General features: G+C 34.7%; 1 protein-coding gene across 1 annotated transcript in view; it reads right to left on the reverse strand.

Annotated features, from left to right (window-relative positions):
* The window catches only part of Col11a1 (collagen type XI alpha 1 chain), a 172402-nt gene that overhangs the window by 18039 nt on the left and 129329 nt on the right, over positions 1–25034 (reverse strand). The window contains exons 45-57 of the mRNA XM_052179401.1: positions 23988–24041; positions 23430–23537; positions 17832–17885; positions 16379–16432; positions 15092–15145; positions 12843–12896; positions 12144–12251; positions 11809–11862; positions 11171–11224; positions 9973–10026; positions 4229–4282; positions 3998–4105; positions 3385–3438 (exon numbers count right to left, since the gene is read on the reverse strand). Of these exons, the coding sequence (XP_052035361.1) occupies positions 3385–3438; positions 3998–4105; positions 4229–4282; positions 9973–10026; positions 11171–11224; positions 11809–11862; positions 12144–12251; positions 12843–12896; positions 15092–15145; positions 16379–16432; positions 17832–17885; positions 23430–23537; positions 23988–24041 (864 nt within the window). The remainder of the gene's footprint in view (positions 1–3384; positions 3439–3997; positions 4106–4228; positions 4283–9972; positions 10027–11170; positions 11225–11808; positions 11863–12143; positions 12252–12842; positions 12897–15091; positions 15146–16378; positions 16433–17831; positions 17886–23429; positions 23538–23987; positions 24042–25034) is intronic.

Consider the following 25034-nt stretch of genomic DNA (forward strand, 5'->3'; position numbering starts at 1 on the left):
TTGACAAAAAAATCCCAGTTGTTTTCCAGCATCATTGAAATGGTTAGATGCTTAATAAACAAGAATATGAAAGAAAAAAGGTTAAAACTAATACAGTATTAATTATGCTTACAAATATCAGATAAGTGCTTTTTAAATTATTCAACAATATTAACTCACCTTACAGTTACCAACAGAATTTATTTAACTTTATCTTTAAAATGTTGATTATTCAAAAAAATGAGTCATTCTAATTACAAAACAGTATCATTATCATATTTTCAGTTTTCTGATAGATTCATATGTACTATACATTTTTCCTTAATTCTGTTAAGTAACTGTGTGTTTGTGTGTATGTGTGTGCCTGTACATGTTTATGTTTTTCTGTGTGTATGACATGTTTATATATATACATATATGTATATATATATGTGGGATATATAGATACTTAAGATACATAGTATTGAAAAGATATGCTTTATAGCTGTGCATGATGGGTCACTTCTGAAATCCTATACCTGTGGTCTGAGGCAAGATCTCAAATAATGAAATCAAGGCCAACCTGGATTATATAAAGAGATTACACATTTCAAAATGAACTTAAACCACAAATGTTTTAAGAAAACAAACTGAGAAGGCTTTGTTAAGTACCATGGCCGATGTGCTTGAATATTAGGGAACTATAGGCGACTTCAAGAAGAAGCACAATACCTTACTGCAAGGAGTACTTGCAGACATCTACCTAACAGTCTTGGATGTGAGTGTGAACGTATGTGTAAATATGAGCAAAGTATATTATGAATAAGGAATTATTCATATAAATTTCAAGTGGATTAATTTTTAACTCCAGCGCAAACTTGTCTGAACTTTCAAATATTTTAGCATCACCTCCCACATTTATCCTCACTTAAGCTTCTTTCCTTCCGTAGGAACTGGATCATACTTCTAAATCAGGGAAGCAAACACACGGGTGACCTGGGAGGGAGTCTCTGCTTGCCACTGCAACAGTAGTCACAGAGTTATGTTCTAGCTGCTCTAACTATATATAACCCTGCTTGCCTTGCAGTGACTTCAAATTCAGAGTACTGGTTATACACATGTATGGATTAGGTACCATTCAGTTACACTCACCAAAGATACAAACGCGACTATTTAGAATTATAATTTCATCTTGCATTTGACAATTGTTTATTCAGTAGCACTGCTGTCCACTAGTTGTATGAGTGCTTTTAAAGAACCGATTTAAAACACACAAAAATGCATTAGGAATATGTCTCATTTATCTTTAATTAAACTTAATATCCCTTTGTAGGGCAGGGTCAGATCCCTCACTATTCTCTCTTTAAGAATATAGAGCTGGAGATGGAGCAGGGTTCCTAATGATTGCCTTCCAGCCCAGGGAGTAGCGAATTTCTTTAAACTGTGTGTTTGCCTCGATAGTGGGTGAATTTAACTTGTGCCAATAAGGTATCTCTCACTCCATTTAAAACATGTTACTCCTAAAATAAATCATTTCAACTGAGTAAAAAGGTCATTATATGCCATCCCTACCTCCTCTCATCCCCCCGAGGTAAGAAACACTTTCCAGGTACTAGATTCATTGAAAAAGATATAATATATAAATGTATTTATATTATTATTATTATTATACTATAGTATTATTCCCCAATGAAACCAGCAGCTATGGAATGAGGAGACCCATGTTGGACCTTTCTAATACATACAATGGCAATTTTCTAAATAGAATTTGAGTTATTCAGCCTTCTTATACTCTAAATTTGCTTAAGCATTAGAAATACAAATTTTGCAGACTTTAATCAGCTGGTGTGTCTGATGATTTATTTTTAACATTAGCAAAAGGAAATCTCTAATAATGGTCTTCTATTTCATCTCTTGAAAAGGTCAGAATACTTACTGGAAAATCTAACATAAAAAGAAAAAAATAACTCTGGTAAATTTTAGGGACATATTCAGGGAAAGCATTTTGATACCAGACACTGAATCTGTAGTCAGGAGTTCACTATATCAAAGGGGAATATTTCCTAAATACTAATGTAGACCTGGAATTGACCCAGATTCACCCAGGGCTCAATTTTTATGATAATGAGAACAGATAAATAGCAATCTCCTGCTTCAAGTCAATTAAAGATCTGACACCATTTATCCAGTTACCAACACATGAAGCCAGCAGGTTTTGTCTTTTACCCTTCTCCCCATTCCTTCTACGTTGCTAAAAATTACAGCATATTCCTAAACCTAGCCACAAAGGTCTATTTCCTTATTTGGCCACTTTTTCCTGAGGCTGACTACCAAGATCCAGCTATCAAACTATTAAAGTCGAGGATCATAAGCCCTTAATTAACATGCTCAATCAAAATTAAAGCCCTCATCTGAATACAGGGATTCTTCTTTCCCTATTCACGTTCCTATCATTTGCCTAAGCACCACCCTGTCTCCTCAACCTTTGTCTCTCCAGGGAAATTACCTCTTCCCCATATCCTTTGCCACTTTTCTCTTCTTCCTTGCCCTCTATCTCCTGTCTTTGTCTCTTATGCCCTGCCCTGTCTGTCCCTCAGGGACAAATAAGTCATCTCTGTGATGGGAACTTGGTCTTGGTGTGTCCTGGGCTGTCTATATTTTGGATTAGAGAAATGTAAAGAAAGTTCATGTTATTTCAAGAAAGTATATGGTTATCTAAAGTAAATTGCACTATAATCCCTCATTGCTATGAGCATTCTTTACTTTTTGGATTAATCATTTAGACGTAGTTATGTAAAAAATCAATTTATCACATTGAGACAATTTGCAAAGCAAAGTGACCTGGTAAACAATGATTTAAAGGACATGTTTGCATTCTCACTTCATGTCCTCATTAGCAAGAGAGAATCTGGACCCTAAGATGTTGTCTAGCCAGTGCTTTGCTGAATTTACCAGGCATGCTGTTTGAATGTGGAGGTCATTGTAGTATCCAACTTCAACATAAAAACAACATGCTTTTATAGAGCATAATATAATGTGTCCTATTTATTTTACAAAGAGAACCAGCTACTGGGGAAGCTGCCAACGTCATGTGCCAACATGACCAAGAAACAAAGTTTACTCACATGAATTTTGTAGAACTGTCAGCACTGAGAAAATGACTAGCTGTATCATTAGTAGCACTTTATTGTGAGTGGAAAAGATATTTTTCATCTAAAGTGTATGAAAAGAAATATTCTCTCGGCCAAATGGCAATCTTTCCATGTTATTATCTCCTTGTTTCTATGTTACTTTTCTCCTTGAATGTCTAATAGTCTTTTGGAAAAGAATAAACCACTTTATAAGAAAAAACACTCATAAATTCTAGCATACAAAAAGTTAATTTTGGGAGTTCTTTATAAAGAATGGAAAAAAACTGTTACTTACCAGAGGACCAGGTGGTCCATCTTGGCCAGCAGCACCTGGGAGACCTTGTTCTCCCTACATACACACACAAAAAAAGAAACTGTGTTTGCCAAACCAAACAATATTTCTTACTTTTAAATGTTGGACATATAGAAAAAATAGCCCCTGTAAATTTTCCTACTGTAAAATATATAAATAGTGTAAATTTTAAATTTTTTATTCGTTGAAACTGTGTATGTATATATGGTTATGTATCTATGCAAATATATTTATATAAGCATATGTACATCTACAGACTTATTCTAGAATATATCTAAAACCTTTCTTTGCTGTCATATTAGAACTTAGTTTTCTCTTCTGTATTAAAAAAATGAGAACTTTTGCACAAACTTCTAAAATAAAATTTAAATTTAAAAATTTATAAAATTGTATAAATAAAATAAATGAGACAAATATTTTAAATACATTATTAAGTTGTTTAAACTAAGTTACCTAATAAGTTTAGTGGAAATAGTTGGATGGCCATAGGGCATATTATAAGCTATGAAACAACAACCTTACTGGCATTTTTAACTCATAGGTTTTAAAACTTAAAGTTATTTTCCTAGGAGCCCCTTTTAGTAGAAAAGCTCACCACAGGACCAGGGATGCCTCGAAGACCTTCTGGACCAGGCTTTCCAGAAGGACCCTGAGGTCCGATGGGGCCAGTTTTCCCAGGAGGTCCTTCAGCACCAGCCTCTCCCTGTTTGAAAAGGAAACACATGGGTGCATTATTAACAATAAAGCTCATATTATCATTTAATGTGTTGAAACACATGTTGGCGTATGCATGAACTGCATAACACATCTCCTCTACATGTTTTACCTTAGCACCTTTTTCTCCTTGTCTTCCTTCTGAACCTGAAGCTCCAGGCGGACCCTGTAAATATAAAATTGTATTTGAATATGTACCACCTTAAAAGCAACACTGCTGAGAAGTACTATTCAAATTTGGGAACTGTTACTAGACCACTTACTTTCACATTACCTTTCTGTTTAAATCATTGCTGAAGTTGAATGTTAATTTCATGTAAAAACTCCTATTTAGATAATTTAACATAAATCACCAACTAAGTAAGCTAAAGGTCATCATATAACATCAATGCAGACAGTAAAAAAGATACTTCTATTTATTAGATATTTTCTTTATTTACATTTCAAATGTTATCCCTTTTCCTGGTTTCCTCTCCAAAAACCCCATAACCCATGCTCCCTCCCCCTGATGACCAACCCACCCACTCCCTCTTCCCTGTCCTGGCATTCTCCTATTCTGGGGCATAGAGCCTTCTCAGGACCAAGGGCTTCTCCTCCCTTTGATGTCCAACCAGGCCATCCTCTGCTACATATACAGCTGGAGCCATGGGTCCCTCCATGTGTACTCTTTGGTTGGTGGTTTAGCTTTTTTAAAAATGCTACTGAATAGTTGGTCTTAGTAGTGGATGATTTTGAAGCCACCATACAGGAAGCAGAGGCAGGTGGATTGCTGTTTGAGGCCAGTCCCATCTACACAGTGAGTTTCAGGTTAGCCAGAGCTACAGAGTAAAATCAAGTCTCAAAACAATGATGAATAAAATATGAAGTATGAGTGCAAATGCTAGGGATGATTTATTATTTAAAATTATTTGGAGTTTTAAAAATTATTTGCAATTTTATCTTCAGAAATGTTTCAGAAGTGGCTCATTCTATGCTCAATAAAATACTCATGCAATCTAGGATTATGTACCAGCTTAAAAAAATACCACAATCATAAAGGTCAACAGAGGAATTTAATTCTTATAGAAAGATTTAATTCACAAACATGTAAGATTAAAATAATGTCATTTTTACAACTGTAGGATTAGAGGCAAAAAGATTATGCTCAAAATGTCATAGAAAAGTGTACATAAAGAAACACTGAATAATGATCTCTAAGTAACTTCTTTTATTTTTCCCCAGTTCCTCTTGCTTTCCATCTGTTCAACTTTCTTAGTGCTCATACTTAAAATTACTAATTGAGGTGACTGGAGGGAAGGATCAGCAGTTAAGAGCACCGACTGCTCTCCCTGAGGTCCTGAGTTCAATTCTCAGCATTCACATGCTGACTCTCAACCATCTGTAATGGAATCCCATGCCCTCTTCTGATGTCTGAAGGCAGCTACCGTATATTCATGTACATAAAAAAAAAATTCTGAAAAAAATATTGACTAAGATTATATATTGAAGTGAAACAGGGTAGATGCAGTGGTAATATTTAGTGAGATGTGAGATAACCTATTTATTTCAGATGTTTCAGTATTCTACTTTGATAAAAGGTTCATTTTCCATGTTATCTTTCCATACCACATTTATCAAATGAAGTAAGTATCAATCCCTTCTGCAAACTCAAGTTCTGGGTACTCAGTTTAGATGTGAGAGTCAGTGAAGCCATCTTTGAACATTTTTTTTCTAGTACGGCTACTGTAAGTTCACTCATTACACATACAATCATGCCGATACAGTGAACATTCAAAGTGCTTCAAATCAGTAGATGTGTATACAGTCTATGAACTACTCCTTAAGAAGGGAGCAATGTGCTGGATAGGTCAAATGCATGCCCTGATACACTCACATGATTTATTTTCTTAAGAGGGAGAAGCAGATGCTAAAGAACATGTTGCAGTACAACTGTTTAATCAGCAGCATCTGTATTGAGCACATGCTTAACTTTTCCTGCGATGACCACGCTGAGCAAGAAATTGTCTTGTTACACAGGTCAAGGTAATGTATGTTTTAAGATATCTGAAGGACTATTATTTTGAAAGTAGTAATAGTAAAAATTTTACTGGAGTAATAGTCCTCCCTCTCTTTATCTTTCTTTATCTTTCCCTTTTCCCAAGACTCTCCCTTTCACCATCCTGTCTCATGATCATTATATTATGGTTTGCTGTTATGATGTGTAGGTAATATGATAAGAAGTCCTTTAATTAGTATAGACTGTTTATTTTGAATAGCTCAACCTGAACAACTATGAACTAAACACATTTTTTTCCTTATAAGTAAGCCAGTCTTTAGATTCTGAAATGGTAGCACAAACAGATATATCCAGTCCCATTGAGAATTCAGTTTTAGTTGTTTTTTCATTTATACTGCATAAAAGAATGTGGTTAAGTTCATCACTGAAAGTCACTATTACTACACTTTCCAATTCATAAGAAATAGGCATCAGATAATTTCCTCCCCACTGCTAATAGTTTACGATATGACCTAGCAACTTGTTCATTCTGCAATTCACACCTCAACATTTATAAATATATCTTATGATCCAAAATATACTGTGCATAATGAATACAAAAGAACATGAAATCCATGAGAAGTGTACAGAAATTTAATACAAAGCCAGACATGTAAGTTTATAAAAAAACAGTCCATGTAAAAAGTATGAAGATAAGGGCAGTTATATAGGATATATTTGATTATTTTAGGAGGGAGAAAGACGTTCCAGGGCATTTAATGTCAGATCTGATCCCTACAGAATGGGTAGATGAGAGATTTTTACAATAAGCACTTTATTTCTGATAATTCTTGTAGAAGCAAAAAATCCGTACACAGGATGGACAGGCATGACATTCTTCACTTGCTCAGAGGCAAGCCAATTTTCATGTACAAAGTTGTGTACTAGGTACATACATAGACCGTGGGTCTTAAAATTAAGTAATAAAATCATAGACCGAGAGGGGTACTGACTATTTGGATAGTAGCGAAATGAACTTAATGTGAAATTTGCTACCTCAGTATACATGTGTGAATATATATATATATATATATATACATATACACACACACACACAAATATTAAGCAGATGAAGTGTCTTAGTTTTGCACTCAAAATTGAAAGTTGCCTATAAACTAAACACTGTAATTTATAGTATCTAAAGTTAAAAGCAAAACATAACTAATTTTTTCAGAATATTTAGTATTATTTCTGAATATTTATTTTTAGTTTTTGTGTGTTTTATGTGTTTGTGTGTATGTTTATATGTGTCTATGATGTATATGTGCAGGTACCCAAACAAAGCCAGAAGTTCTCCTGGAAATGGAGTTACTGTTACTTCACAGTTGAAGAATAGGCAAGCATGGAATTCAGGTCTTTAGGTCTTTAGAAAAGCAGTGGTCCTTTTAACTACTGGTCCATTTCTCTAGCCACTTTAATATTATTTTTGAGCTGTGAATTTCTGAAGACATGCATAATCTGTAGTGGTTCCAATTTAAACTGGGACTCTGCACACATAATGCAATATTAATTAGATGTATAACTTCCTTCAGCATTGCCGTATATTATCTACTTATATATGTAGAAAATTTTTAGGACATTTCTAAAAGCAAATGTCTTTACCTTAAATTTGAATTATTAGTATATATTCCCAATTCATCAACCCATAGATGCAATGGGTATTGAGACTTCGGACTGTTGATAAGGAAGCTTATTTGAGCCAGATTGGAGAGTCTAGTTGCTCCAAGCCATTTGTAAGTTATTCTTCTCTAATTTTACTACAGCATCAGTAATAATAAAAAAGTTCTTGAATATGTAGTAAGAAAATATTCACATCTTTTTGTGGTAGATTAACTTCTAGACTCCAGCAGAGAATGGCTATTGAATATATACATTAAGATTATGAAAGAATCAAAAATAAAAACTAATAAAATTGACAGAAAGTGATGGTAATAAACCTGATAGAAAAAAGTTAAAACGGCAACAAAGAAAATTATCAAAGAAGTAAAAATCTAAAGTGAAAATACACAACACCGAAGGATACTTATCAGGATATCAACAATGTACTTCATAGAACTACACTTACTCCTAAAATTCATGTAAAAGCACCAAAGAACTCCCAACAGCCAAAACAGTATTGTTCATAAAGAACAAGCCTAGTTTCAAGTTGAAACCAAAAGTCACAGTAAATAAAATAGCATGGGAAAAACAAATAACAACATCAAAGGAAAACACAAGACAGACTAGTGGAAAAAATTAGGAGATCTCAGAAAGGAACCACACATCTACAGATAACCAATGTTAAACAAGGGGTAAGAAATCAGGTATTTTAGAAAGAATAGCTTCTCTTAAACAGTACTAAAAGGAATATTGGGTTCTGATCCATAAAAAGTGTTCTTTATAACAAGTATCTCAGGCTGGATTTCAGACCGTACTATGGAAGCAAACACACGGAGCTACTTGAAGAAAGCATAGTGGGAACACCATTAGACATCTGCATGAACGATCATTTTTGATGCTTGCCGAAACCCAGGAAAGCAGAAGCAGACAAATGGCATTATGTCACATGAAAAGGCTTCTACAGAGAAAGGAAATCAATAGGCGGGGAAAAAATTCTGCTAACTGTTTGACAAAAGATTAAAGTGCAGAACATAAAAGGAACTGGATATCAGTAGCAACAACTACCAAATGAGGGCTCTGATTAAAAATGGGCCAAATAGTCTGAGTGGACATTTGTCAAAAGGAGCAAAAATGAACAAGAGAAACTTTAGAAATGTTCACAAGGTAATGGTTATTATCAAAACAGCAAAGGCTGAAAAGATACAGGAAAGGATACTGCCATACATCATTTCAGTAATTAAAAACCGTACATCTACATGGAAAACAGTGTGGAGTTTCCTCGAAAAGTGGATCTAACATATGCTCTGTTTCTCCCCTTACTGATTATATTTCCAAAGGGAATTAAATCCACCAATCAAAAAGGTCCTAGCACTCTTATTCTCAGTGTTGAAGCAGTAATGACTGCTAAGGTATGGAATCAGCAGATTAATATCTACAGAAGATGTGGCAATTATGTCTAATGGGAGATTAGTCAGCCATAAGGAAAGATGAAATCCTGTCATTTGTGAGAGATTTAATGCAATCAGAGGACATTATGTCATATGAAATGAGACAGACATGGACACTAGGAGAAAAGTGGCTCCTGTCCTCACTTAAATGTAAAAGATAACTTAATAGAGGATAGTTAGTATTCAGGAGAGCAGATAGACGAGGATAAAACATTACTAGTTCACAGGTGAAACAGCTAGGACTAAAAACCCCACACTGCCATACTTCCTGCCATGATGATAATGGACTGAACTTCTGAAACTGTAAGCCAGCCCCAATTAAATGTTTGCTTTTATAAGAGTTGTCTGGGCCATTGTGCCTCTACCCATGAGTAAAACCCCAGTAAGACATCAAGTCCATGACGTTTGACAACATAAAACAATCTACAACATAGATGCATGTGTGTGCTCCATCTATTGATAAGTACTCACACTTTCACAATGTGTGTTCTAAGCTTTGGACATTCCACCCCTTCGGGAACTCCACTGGTTAAAATTATTTAACAGCTGTTAACATTGTTCAGAGAAACAGGTAACTCTCCATGGAGGAGTTACTTGATTCATTCCAGCTATGACAACAAAATGATTAAAGTGTATTCTGAGATAGTGATGATTCTGACATACTGAGGAAAGTGGTTATTTTTCCAGCCTCCTTGGAAGCTACCTACAGCTTGCATGGGTAACACCAATTCAAACACATATTGAATAATTCAAATGAATGAAAAAAACACTTACCCTCTTTCCAGGAGGACCTGGAGGGCCAGCTTCACCAGATGGACCAGGGGGACCCTAGAAATGTAAAAAAAAAATACAGTGATTAATAAGCTAGGTATTATTCAAAACCAACATAATTCATCCCTATATGACATGAAACTGACTCTTGTCTCATGGACACACATCAATCATTCCTAAAAGCCTTGCCTACCACTCAAATACATGATTGCCTCTAGATATTCATAGAGTGAGCTGGTATATTTATTTAGCAAACTTCTTCAAACTTCTTCATGAATACAAGAAAGTAACTTACATTTCATTTAAAAATTATAATAGGTATTTGGCAAACACCTAACAGGCACATATACAGGTTTTATATTACAAACTGTGAGCATATCTACCTATGACTTCTAAATTTCTCATACAGTATTATCACTGTTTAATGCCACTGTGAAGAAAATTATGAGGAATGTGTGCATAAGTATACCTTAGACTTCTGACACCTAAGAAAGACATCCTTGAAAGAAATGGAGCTGTATGAAAACCTATTATGTTAATGTCCTTCATATTTTTTGCTTTTTAAGTAACCTCCTGGTTAACACTCTGTCTTTCCTAAAAATATTAAAATGTCTATATTATACTTTCATTTAATGTCTTGGCAAAAAGAGATTGTGGACTTTAGCAAGCTACTAACTAGTCTGTCTTTTCCATATACTACGTGTTTGTATTTAAAAAGTATTTTTTTAATATAATTGTTTATAAACAAGTGAGAGTGAGTGTGTCTGTTTCTTTTGCCTCCTTTTGGGATCCTTGTCCTTCCACTGGGCTGCTTCAACCAACCTTGATGTGAGGGCTTGTACATGGTCTTATTGTGTCTTGTTGTGTTATGTTCAGTTGGCATTCTTGGAAGGCCTATTTTATTCTAGAAGAGGGGACCTTAGGTAAGGGAAACGAGGAGGTGTTGAGGGGAAGCTGTAATCTATATATATTGTATGAGAGAAGAGTAGGTAAAGGTTTTATAAAATAAATGCTAAGTAAAAGAATTTGATATAGTAGGACAAGCTCGTAAACCTATGTATTTTGTAAATGCATGCACAACATATAAAACGAGATGATTCATTTAACCGAATTTAACTTAACTTGATTTCTTTGAATCACCTTTTTTTTTTAATATATGGGGCTATGCAAGATTTGAAAAAAAAAAGAATGTCTTGCTTACTGGTTGTCCTGGATCTCCATCTTCACCCTTGTCACCTCCAACACCGTCTTGCCCCTGTAATTGACAGTGAAAATTAACCCAAATATTTCTTATTCTATTACTATAAAGATATAAAACTTCTACATACTGTCTTGATACACTGTTGAAATAAACTGTGATCAGATGGCCAAACAATACTATAACACATTTTTTTTTTAGATTATGGTATCTTCTGTTCTTCCCACACCTAGCTGGGTTATAGTACTCTTTTGATATAAGGAATGTTTGAAGACACAATTAGTATAGAAACCTAGTGCTTCCTTACATCAGGAACAGCCATGAGGCAATTCCAGGTAGGATTTACATAGTAAACAAGATTAATAAAAAAAAGTCTTGAGTTTTGTAAAGCTTCTGTATCCTCTTTGGGCAATCGAAAAAAGTCTCAATAGGTGTCCAAATGAAGGGGAGAGCCATATAACCAAGGTGCAAGACTCGTCAGTTAGATAGATATTGTAGCCAAATGATTATCGTTTTTTTCATTTTGAGTTCTGACTATAGAAGTTCACTTTTAACGCACTTTTTTTTTATTATTTACAATGTTGCTTAAAACTGAGGGAATAGCCCCACCAAAGCATCTTTTTATTTTCCATGACACTTACTGCAGGACCAGGTTCTCCGGGTGGACCAGGATCTCCAGGAAACCCAACAGGTCCCTAGAGAGATGTTAAGAAAAGGGAAAACAAACAGATTAAAAAGGAAGTATCATCAAGTTGTATGTTTATTTTTACAGGTTAAAGTTATCTCAAAGGCTGGTTAGATATGTGTTACAGATAGAAGAATAAATTAATAAAACTGAAAGAAACGATGAATGTATGTGAAAATATAAAATGACATAATGACACAGGTTTCACCAGCACCCTACATTTCTAGTCTATCTATGAAAAGCTGAGCAATGAATCAGATACAAATTTCACTTTAAAAGAGACAAACTTACCGGGTTCCCCTTGGGCCCATCATCACCTGGTGGCCCCTTAATGCCAGCAGGACCTGCAGCACCAGGGGGCCCAGCTTCTCCTTTCTCTCCTCTCTCTCCTTTGGGACCCTTCAGAACACAGACAAAAGAATGAGTTACATTACAAGCTCAGTTTCAAGGTTTTCCCATTAGTACAGTGGGCTGGAAAGTGCTCTTCTATTGGAGTTTATATTCTGCATTGCAAAACATCTATCAGAATCATAACTATGGTAGCTAGAGGTCAGTAGTTATGGATCCTGTAAGTTAGACAGTAAGAATATTTCCATATTGCAAAGGGAATGTAGTATTTTTATAGCAGCTTAATTTATGTTAGGATAATCAATCTTAATTAATACATGTTTATTTAATGCAGCAAGGCTTGTTGGTTTGTTTTTATTATGGACAGTTCACCAAACACAATGCACATACTGAACACATTATAGTTTTAAAACTTCACTCATGCAAATGCAATCGTTAAAAACTTATATACTAATGAAAGTATCTGGAGGATTTTCACTTATTAAACATATTGTCTTTGACTTGTGTTCATATTTATTGGGGTGGAAAAGGAGAGTAAAAAGAAAATACTTTTACAATTCAAGTTCAATGTTCAAACACTCTAAAAAGAATCCCTAAAGGTCTAATGAAGCCCAATAATGGTATTAGTACTAAAGGACTTACACCTGAGCCTGCTTCCCCAGGGGGCCCTGGGTTCCCTGCTTCTCCAGGTTCACCCTGCAAAGAAAATATCACATGAGGATTAAAACACAGAAATGGTGTTTTCTATCTGCAATAATACCTTTATCGTGGCCTTCCTATTTTAGCCTACCCATACATTTATGTATGGCTTAAAACACACTGCAAATCTAACAGGAGGAAGGAGAAGTAAGATTCCTATCTCAGGAATTCAACTGAGGAAAGACATTATATGCTGATGTCGTTTTTGATAGATTCAATCGAACAGAGGAACCCATATCACCACCAAACAATAACAAAACCTGGAACATTTTACAACAGTTTGCATTTGTGTGGCATCAAAATCATATTATAATCAGGACCAGTCATGTAAAATTCCAAGTTGATTTTTACTAAACTATAAATTAACTCTTTTGCTAACAAATTCATCAGCCTACATTGATAACTCGATGGAAGGAACTTAGTGGAAATCAATGGAAGACACTGAGTACAAATAATCACAATTCCTGAATTTGAGTGTTTAAATATTATAAATTTTATGATCTCACTTTAACTGATACGACTATTTTCAAAGTTATGTAACCAATAAAGAATGACTTAGAAAAGCATAATCTATATTTAAATGAAGATATTTTGAATATTATCTAATTTATGTTTATGTGAAAAGAGCAATTTCCCAGGAAATTGTTTTAACATACATTACAGTGGTATGACTGTACCAAAATCCAAATATCTGGAAAAAGGGGCCTGTTTTATGAGTTGCATAGAAGATGTTTAAAAATAAAAATGTATCTAAAACTTTCTCTTAGCATTTACAGTCTTCCGGACATAGGTGAAGTATGATGAATTATCGAGAATCTCTGGGCAGCTTCAGATCACTTAGGACCTGTTCTCAAGAAAGAAGGCATGGGGTAAAGCTGGTGGGATATTTCAAACAGTGGTGTCTCGGATGCTGGATTGGAATGCATTTTATGCTAGAACAATTAGACTTGATGAGGATTTTTTCCCCCAATAATTGCATCCGTCTCAACATACAGCTTTCAATTTGAGATTATAAACAAAGCTCCTAAAAACAATTGTCAAAGAAATTGCTTTCTTTATCCATGAAGAACTAGAAAGTGTAATTTGTTTCTAATTTAGTAATTAATGAGCTATTTGAATCGCGAGTCATATGCAGTTAATTATAAATACAAGAGCCAGAATGTGAAGCAGAAGTAAACACCAATATAAAACAGTCTAATCTCATTACACTGCTTTTTGAAGAGTTAACTCATTTACTGAAAACAAATGAATTTAACTATAAAGTAAAAGGTGTCAAAAAGAATTTAAAGCAAATAAAATAATCATGTTTCAAGGTTGGGATAAAAAACACTGCAGCTAAAATGTTTTACATAGTTTTTCTTGTATAATATTTTAGGGAATGAATCATTTTTTTTTTGTTCCTTCAAAACTGGCAAAAAATCTGAAATGAAGCAAATATCAATGATGATTTTCTTTAAAATTCTATTAAGATGTGAGAATGAAGACATAAATAAGAAATCAAAGAATCATTCTGACATTTTTTTTTAAAAAAAGGAAGAACAGATTTTTAAGATGAAATAGTGTTTACCAGAAAAAGGAGCTGTTCTAAACACAGATGTTGTGGCACATGCCAACTGCTTTGAAAAGTGCCAGGGACAGGCTGAAGTGTTAGTAATGAAAAGGTGACAAAAATCAGCATTAATTGTTTTCTGATGTGAAAGACTCCTTTCTTCCCTGATCAGTTGTAGTGAAGTGTTTCCTCTGCTTTAAGTACCAAGTGTCAATAATGAAAAGACACTGTAGTCTCATCAGACATTCAGAGGTTGAATTGGAGATTGGCTTTGTCACTTTCTAATGAAGAAACATTCACCACATCCCTGTAATTAACCAAGCCTCAGCTTTCCAGTTCACAAAAGCAAATAATAATGACTCCACACAGCACTGAAACAGGAAACAATCCACACCCAACATTCATCACCACCACAGGTGTCAGTACAAAACACACAAAAGCAGCACTTAATTTCAATCAGTGTAGGTTCTAGAATAGATACTACTATGTACACAGAAACACACACAGACACACACAGACAGACAGACACACACACACATATATATAAAACACTTAGCACCAAACTCATGTTAGCAGCTTAGAAAATATGTCCCACAACTGTCAAAGCTGTTAATTCTGACTGTTTTAGCCAGTATGTCCCTACCTTGTCTCCCACACCACCAACTGAACCAATAGAGCCTGGCGGTCCTTGTGGGCCCTGCAGTGTAGAAAAAGAAAGAGTTATACTTTTAATGAAATGCTCAGCTCATAAACATGTATCTTGAGCTTTCAAAGAAAGCATTATGTTCAGAGACACTGAGTAAATTGAGGGGTGGAAAAAAAGGTAACAATTTTTTCAGTTGCCACATTTACTAACAACAAACAATTTATGATATTATATCTGCTTCCAACTTCAGGTAGAGTCTATCATGTATTTGGTAGTTGAACTACAATTCTAATGTCTGTGCCCATAGAAAAATCAGGAGTTCTGTGGTATGATTTTATATTGAATCAAAGCTTTGACTCCATGTAAGAATGATTTAATTCATGGGGAAAAAAAAACGAACCCTTTATAAACCGTTAGACATTAAATATCATCAGGGGAATAAAAGCCACATATGTTTTTCCAGTTTACCAGCTACTGATCTCTTTTATTAGTTCTGATCTGGTAAAATTAAAGACAGGCATAAAAAAAATAAATCTTATGCAAAAGAATGTGGAGAACAGGTGGCTTCATTTGTAAAACATGAAGTCAGAAGTAGCTCACACAGGCCTAGAAATCTATTGAAGGTAATTCCGGCATGGAGACATTATTACATTTCCAAATTCTATAATGTTTCTTCAGAATGCTGGACCGGTTTTCCGTGGGAATGTCCTCTTTAAAGGTCTGAGAGGAAACCGTTGCCTTTCAGTGAGAGGATTCACAGATGCACATTATTTCTCCGAATGCTTTATAGACTGAAATGCACGAGGCAAAGCTTTATGGAAAAGCTTTTATGCGGATGCATATGTAACAGGTATTCAGAGTACACGCCTAGACTGTTACATTTAAAACCAATTACAATCCTTTCACATCATCGCCAGAGAGAAACTTAAACTGAAGACTTCAATAATCATTTCCACAACATTTATCATACCGCAGGTGCAGGGTAAGCATACTATTCTGAATATGTTTTATCATGAAACAAATTATATTTTTTCTCCAGTAAGTATATATTTAGTGTGAACTGGGGGTATATTTTATATTAGTGGTGACATGTTCATGAGAAAAGCCATTTGTTTCGTTCTATAATGAAGTGGCACAAGTAGACAATTGTTGAGGTCTTGTCCCCTGCTAAGAATAAACCATGATGTGATCGTATCCATTGTGTCTTATAAACCATTTTCCAGAATACAATGCAGGAACAGCGTGTCCTTCAGAATTAACTAGCATAAAATTCACAGTGCTTACATCAGCTCCATTGGGACCTTGTGGGCCTCGTGGTCCAGGAGGACCTGGTGGACCCTAGAAAAGACAAATAACAAAATGTGACAGACTGTTGGGCAACATCCGTTATGTCTTGTTTGCGATTAAGACTGTTCAGAGTAAAATAAATAAATAAGGTAATATGATGTAATATTAAACAAAGAAAATAAACAGTTGTGAATACCTAGTCGTCAGGATTTAAAATATACATTCAATCTCATGCCAAAATCAAAGCCTTTTCTAGTGTGACCCTTTATCATATGCTCAAGGAGAATGCATGAGCAACTAGTAGAGCCACACCACTAGAACTAAGAATAGGCCTCCAATGTGTCCTCTGTTGCTCCAGGGTGTGGCCTAGTCAGTCATGAGTACTGTGTACTCCCTGCAGTTAGATTTGCGAATGATAGGAATAATTTTAACATTTTTAAAAATAATAAATCTGGGTATTGTTATTCAAGTGAACGAGAGATAAGTAGCAACCATGAAAACTTCAAAATACAAGTAGACCCCCATGGCCAGGCGTGGACGGCCAACACATACCAAACCCAAATGAATTCTTTTAGTTTTTTCTCTCATTTTGGTTTCTTTGTGCAATTTTTTCTTTTTGTCTTATTGGTCTTTGTATATTTTAGTTTCTGATTTTGTGGGCTTTTATGAGTTTTTTTTTGTTTTGTTTTTGTAATTGTTTATGCTTGCTTTTTAAAAAGAGTGAACAAAACCATGAAGTGGGTGGTGGGAGGGGCTGCAGGAGGGGTAAAGCATGTTCAGAATATAGTGTATAAAATCCTTCAGTAAAACATAAAAATGTTAAAGTGTGTATTGTGAAGTAAATTGAAATTGTCAGCAATGTTGGATGGACAACAATTCATCAATTAAATATCATTTTGTTTCATATACTTTGAAAAATTATTTCCTTGGCACATATATCTGAAAGATTAGGTTGAAGTCTTGAAGTAGAGAATTCTAACAGTAAATACAAAAATTTGTTACAATACTCTAGTTAATAATACATTTTTCATTAAATCTAGAAATGTTACAAAGTATAATAAATTTTAATTTCCTTCCATAGTACTTACAGAAATCTTACATGAGTGCTACATATTCTTTACATATTCCACACCAACGTCCAAAGAAGAAGACTAACAAAACAGTGGTGTGGCACTGTATCACATAAGTTATTTGGATTCATCAAATATGTGAACCACTGAATATCATGTATGCACACAACATTATTCTAAAGTGAATGAAGAAAAATGACATATATGTGAAATAGTATCAACATTTGCTTATTATTGATGAGACATGAATACAAATCTTGGAATTTAAGAGGGGAAGTAGAACAATTTTAAAAATGTGTTGTTAAAAGTAAAAAATTGTAGTGAAGAAGCGTTTACTGTGGGCACGCACATCACTGAATCCCTGGAGAATAGAAACCTACCATGGGGCCAACATCTCCAATTTCGCCCTTTTCACCTGGTGGGCCTGGCAACCCCTAAGAAAACATAATTAAAAATCAGTTATCCGTGTACTTTAAAAGATACATTTGAAGGGTGGAGAGAAGATGTCTACTTTGTTAATGGGCTTGCTGACAGATGTGAGGATCTGGGTTTGCATCCTTGAAACCTATGTAACTTCAGACACATCTTAGGGTTTGCATGGAGATGGAAGGCAAAGAGAGGTCCATACTTTGTAGCTCATTGGCCTATTGGGCATTAGCAACACAGCAGCAAACATTGAGATAGTGTTTCAAACCATGAAATGGAAGACTAAACCAATAGTTACCTCTAATTTACACTCAAATTATACTCATTTGTGCGCACATAGACACACACTCACCACAAAGACAAAAGCAGAAACAAAAGAGATGCTTTTAGCTAATTTATAATAACAGTATATAAATATAAAGTTAAACAGATATGGGGAATTAAGATTCAGAAACAAACACACCTTAAAATACTTATAATCAACTGTTTTATATAGAATCTATGGCAATATTTACAAGTAAAATCCATGCTTTGTATAATGTTTTAACTTGAGTTTTTGAGTTTTATAAAAATCGCTAAATTTTGATCTTACAAGCAGCTATCCCTTTATTCTATGTTTTGAGCAAGTGTAGATTTTTTTTACACTTTTATATGCAGATTTTATATTTTGTATAATCACAAGCTATTTTCAAAAGCCCTAAAGGAGTAATACTTCCAGTTAGGTAACAGTTCGGCAAAATTGAATTCCAATATATTTCCAAGGTAAAATCTGCATCCCAGTTATGATATTAAAATTCACAAATTATGAAACCCATTATACTCGCCATGTCCTCTCTTTTCTCCAGTCTCTCCTTTGTAACAACATTCTAGCAAATTCACATTAGAAACCCAGTGTTAGAGAAAACTCAGTCAGAGGCAGGCACACGGCTCTGGACTTTGTCAACCGGCCTACATCTCCTTGAGGAAACTGCATTTCTGCTCTGTCTCCTAACATCCTCCACACAGAACTGTGGGTGATTACTCCTTCTGGCCACAGAAATATTTTCTATTATTTCTTCACAAAATGAAATTCACAATCTACTCTGAAGCAATAATTTTAGCTTAGATATTGATTTTTACATCTCCTGTGAGTAGTGGGATTATCTAGTAAAACCTAGAGTCTGAGAGACTATTTGTTGAATGAAAAGGTGAACTAATCCTAAGTAAAAACTAACCAAAAAAGTTACTCAATAAAAAAAAAAATTCAACGTTTGCTATGATACTAAAAAAAACTGCACTATTACACAATTTTATGGGATTTGAATGCTCTAGTGAAGAACAAAATGTGTAAAACCAACTACTGACAAATGAGCACACATAGGAGAAACTTAACTAGAGACTTTGCATGGCAAACACGGTGATTCTTATTGGGCAGGAATCATATAAGTAATAGCTGGCTTTTAACGATTATAATAATGCAATTATATATATATATATGCTATAAACAATACAAAATTATTTTTAATTTTGAGATCATAAAATTCATATGAATTCCTTTTTTGTAACTTGAATATTTTCTTTATTTACTTTTCAAATGTTATCCCCTTTCCTGGTCTTCCTACCCCAAATCCCCTATCATATCCTCCATCCTGCTGCTTATATGAGGATGCTCCCAGACCCACCCACCTACCTCCACCCACTCCCACCGCCATGCCCTGGCATTCAACAACACTGGGGCATTGAGTCTTCACACGACCAAGGGTTTCTCCTCCCTCTAATATTCTAAAACAGCAATAAACATGGCAACAGTGCTAAAAGCTAGCGTTCTAATGAAACTACTGAGTTTGGGACTTCAATGTAAAACCTGCAAGGTATTCAGTTAGCTCACAGCAAAGCATCTGTGCTGTGTTCCCACAATGCTCCAGTGTAAGGAGTGGAAACGGGGTTCACAGAGCACTACTTACTCATTTGCCAAGATGACCTTTGATAAATTAATTCTACTTACACTGTCCTGTTCTTAGCCCAGGAGACAGTTTCTATGTTCTACTAATTGCACCGAACTCCCAAGAAAGAAACTGCTCTAGTGGGCATATTTGTATTTCCAATGTGGCACATTTCTGTTTTTCAAAAAGTTGCTTTAATGAGAATTTTATCATTTTTTTCCTTCTCAAATGTCAGTATGATATTTAAGATATCAGCTTATACATCTCCCAGATCATTTTTCTGATGGCAGATTCTAAAATTTTAATTATATTAAAAAAAAAACCAACTAATCAGACCCTACCTAAAACTTGCCAGTGTCAAATAACTAAAAGTTTACATTCATTAGCTCTAACTTCAGAAACTTAGCAGATTAGCAAGTACAAGACTTAAACACTTAAATATGCAACATATAACACAGACGGAGTAAACTCACTTGAGACCATTTTCTTTAGAGTGCATTGAAACTTAAACATAATGAAGTCTTAAAACCCTGTATAAAATGATAATTACATTTTTCATCTTGGCCCAGGGGTTCATGTTCTTTTAGTTTTGAGTTCATATCTAGATGAATGACAGTCAATATTGGAACATAGTTTTCTTTCATTTGCATTACAAGCAATATTTGAAATGGTCTCTTCTACTTACGCGAATGATCATTCCTATCAGTTCAGCAGAGTAGGTTAGAAAAAAAATATTTTCTGTTATGCTTGACTGTATTTTGAGCCAATTAAGGCAAAATGTTCTTTCTATTAGAGTTAATGGACACATAATGAATGAAATTCTCTTGATGCAAAGAATAAATGAGCTAATGATCCCCTACGGTTACCCAGCCTTCGCATGTCCTAGCTGTTCGCTGGTACACGAATGAAGCAGATCTGTCTTAATATTTTTAATTTAAAATCACTTAACTCATAAGTGATGAATAAAAAAAGAATTCAGGTCAATAATCTACACTTGTTATGTTTCTATAGTTATATGTAAACAAATATATATCATATATCCAAAAGATATGTTCTATACAGATAAATAATAAATTTCAAGTCCAAACTCAGTTGACTTAGAGGCTAGTATTTGTTATTTATATTTACTAAAAGTACTAATATTTAATCATCTATAAATACTGAATTAAGAATACAGATACATTTTTAACATGCCAATTATATTAGTTGCTCTGAAATTTGTTCTTAAAATATTTATGAGCAAAGGTAACATTTTAAACAATTTTTATATAAATTGTTTTTTGATACCTCAGAAAATACTTTTAATTATATATTTTTATGTATTTCATTGATTAAAATTTCACTGATTATTTTATTTATTCTATAAATACAAGGTATATGACAAAATCTTTTTTTATTTTTTTAATTTTTTTATTGATATATTTTTTTATTTACATTTCAAATGATTTCCCCTTTTCTGGGTCCCCACTCCCCGCAAGTCCCATATGACAAAATCTTTAACCATGAGATCTATGCTTTAAATCTTAATTTTTAAAGGATTAAAAAGAATTAGTTAAATTAATGGGAAGGAAAAGGAAATTAAAATAGTTACAAATTTACTGGCACATTGACTTTCATTCCTACATATTATTATTTTAAATGTGCAGCTTTTGACACATGTTGGTAAGCAGCATTCATGGCTCTATTTATAATTACCTACCGACTTTAAAGGAGTTAAACAGAAAGTAAAGATTATCTGATTTTCTACTATACATTTAGAATAACTGTCTTACTTTAACAAGTAACCATTCACTGGCTATATTACAATAATAATTATATTAAAATTTATAATATTGCATCTCAATGTAACTAGCATAATTTTACCTAGAGATATTTAATATTAAAAATTAATACTTGATTAATTTTTTAAAAATAAAATTTATAAAAATAAAAAATACATATTTATACACTTTCATATAATATTCTATAACTGCACAAAATTGTACATATTGTGTTTTAAATGGTTCTAGTTTTGCAAAATCACTAGTGTGACAAAATTCATATACATACAGTACATGAATGGCATTTAAAACCAAGCTATCATTACTCAAAGAAGCAATAGGCAGGCACATTACAATCAAGTGAAAGAAGATAGGCAGGTGCTTTGAATGTTTGCAGAACCTATAATCATCCAGCGGAAAGGGAGAAATCACAGGGTGGATAAACTGGATACCATGCAGTGTTCTGTATGAGAAGTTTATAATAAAATTCACATAAAAGTTTTTTGTCCTTTACTGTTTTAAAATTTCTTGTTTTTATTTTTTATTATTTCTCTAATTATTTATTACTTTTTTTTGCAGTCCAGTCATTACCCCCTATAGGTCCGCACTCCCACAGTTCCCCATCCCATTCATCCTTCCCCCACCCCCATCTGTCCCCAAGAGGATGTCCCCATACCCCCAACCCCACCCCTAGCCAGGCCTCCCTACTCCCTAAAACCTCAAGTCTCTCAAGGGTTAGATGCTTCTTCTCTCACTAAATCCAGACCAGGCAGTTCTCTGCTGTATATGTGTCGGGGGCCTCATATCAGCTGCGGTATGCTGTCTGGTTGCTGGCTCAGTGTCTAAGAGATCTCAGGGGTCTGGGGTAGTTGAGACTGCTGGTCTTCCTGTGGGTTAGCACTTCTCCTCATAGTTTGTGAAATGTATTTAAAAAAAACAAATATTAATTGAACAATAAAATAATATTTATTTTTAAAAATACATTTCACAAACTACAGAATCATGACTATTTTCATTGATGTATTTCTATCCAGTTTGTCTTTTACTAAGACACTGCTGCAGTTGGTCTGCCAATTCAAAGTCTTTTAAATTTTGTTATTTGTCTGAAATATTAATCCCTCTAGAGGACACTTCCTTTATTTTTTATTAGATATTTTCTTTGTTTACATTTCAAATGTTATCCCCTTTCCTGGTTTCCCATCCCAAAACCCCCTATCCCATCCACCCTCCCCCTGCTCACCAACCCACCCACTCCTGCTTCCTTGTCCTGGTATTCCCCTATACTGGGACATCTAGCCTTCTCAAGACCAAGGGCCTCCCCTCCCTTTGATGTCCAACAGGCCCATCCTCTGCCACATATGCAGCTGGAGCCATGGGTCTCTCCATGTGTACTCTTTGATTGGTGGTTTAGTCCCTGGGAGCTCTGAGGGTCTGGTTGGTTCATATTGTTGTTCCTCCAATGAGGCTGCAAGCTCCTCCATTGGGGACCCAAGTGTTTTCTTTTGCTTTGCTTTGTTTTTTAACTGTTAGAGCTACAAGAATGTGGTTCATTTTTTAAAACAACATGTTAATTGAGGTGCAGCCTGATGTGTCAGAAATAGGAACCAAGTAAATGCATATTCAGGTGTATGTTCAAAATGAGTAATTCCTAATGAAAAAATAGCAGTGTGCTCTCTCTCTCTCTCCCTCCCTCACCCCCCTCTCTCTTTCTCTCTCTAACACACACACACACACACCACCACCACCACCACCACCACCACCACCACCACTACCCTCACCATCATCACAGGCACACATACACAGATACTTTATTTCTCTGCCTCTGGACAACAAGTAAGGAGTCAGTGAAAAGCATGCAGAGGCTTCTTACCTGAAGACCTATGGGTCCAGGTGGTCCTGGGAAACCTCGTGCACCCTCATCACCTTTTTGTCCAAACATTCCCTGCTGTCCTCGGGGACCTGCCTCACCATCGCCTCCCTGGAGAAAGGCAAGATACTGGTCAGTATTGGAGAAAACCCTATCATACATCATTATAAAAATGAAGCCATTGCTAATTTGTTCAAAGTGTATCTTCCAAAATGATTACAAAACAGACTCAATTTCCATTTTCTTTTGCAAATATGACATTATTTGCTTCACAAGCATTCTTTGTTTCTGGAGTTCAGTTAATTTTATTTGGTCACACCAATAAAGTAAATAAGGTCCAGTAGGCAAATAATGGTCAAATTTATTAGGTATTAAATGATATACCTCTGGTACTTAAATAAATGATGTCATTTGAAAAAAATACAGCTAGTTACACTAGGTCACTATTTAGCATACAAATAAACATATTAGCACACAGTAGGATCTAGATATATGACTAACAGTTTATAAATTTAATCATAACACTAAACTTACGTGAAATAAAGAGGTAAGAATACTTACAGCAATTCCAGGAGCACCAACAGGTCCTTGAAGACCCGGGGGACCAGGAGGACCCTGCAGTGACAAACAAGTCAGAAATCTTAAAAGCAACAGGTAATTAAAAAACAAAAACAAAAAACAAAAAATCCCAAAACCAAAAATACAATGGCTGACCAAGATGTAGTAAGCATCTCTATATTCCTTTGGAAATGAAGAGGTATTATTTAGATGTCTTCACTATAATTACTATAGCAACTATCATGTATTTTATTCACTGCAGATATATAGCTTCATATGTATGTCATATTTATGTATGTCAAGTTTGCATTGGCATTTATTAAAACATGAAAACACTCTGTATCTGAATGTTATAGATATCTAAGAATAGATTCTTCCACTAACAAAAACCAATTTCAAGACATATTTTAAAATGTTTTAAAAGTTAGGTTTCTCTAGTAATTTTATATCAGTAGCACATGAAAAATTTGCTCAACATAATTTTTAGATGTTGTTTATAGAATACATTGATATATGAAAATCAAGAATTTCTCTACATACACACATGTTACAGATTTAAGTCCTTAAAACTATTTGAACAAATAATTTCACTAGGTATTATGAGTCATCCATACACACGCATTTCAGGTTTTTTTCTCACATTAACTAATTCATAAATAGAGTCAGGTATTATTCGTTTTACATTCTTGTCAACTTTCCAGGAGCTAAAGTCATTTGCAAAAGGAAACCTCAGCTGAGAGAGTTCCCCTACAGGAGGGGGCTGTGTGCAGGCCTGTGGAACATTTTCCTCAGAAGAGACTGATGAAGTAAGCTTCAGCCATGGGAGGGAGAGCGCCAGCACTGAGCCTCTGCTACTGAAGGCATAGTGAAGCCAGGTAAGCAAGCCAGGAGGGTGAGGGAGCTGGTAAGCCACACTTCCCGTGGCAGCTCCCTCTTCCAGGTGCCTGTCTTAAATTCCTGCCCTGACATCCTTTGATGGTTGACTTTGATTCTGACTAGTAAGATGTCAAAATTTCAGAAAAAAAATTTCCACCAGTATAGCTGTGTGAT

This window comes from Apodemus sylvaticus, chromosome 4 (assembly GCF_947179515.1).
Source record: "Apodemus sylvaticus chromosome 4, mApoSyl1.1, whole genome shotgun sequence".
In the NCBI taxonomy this organism is placed as follows: Eukaryota; Metazoa; Chordata; class Mammalia; order Rodentia; family Muridae; genus Apodemus; species Apodemus sylvaticus.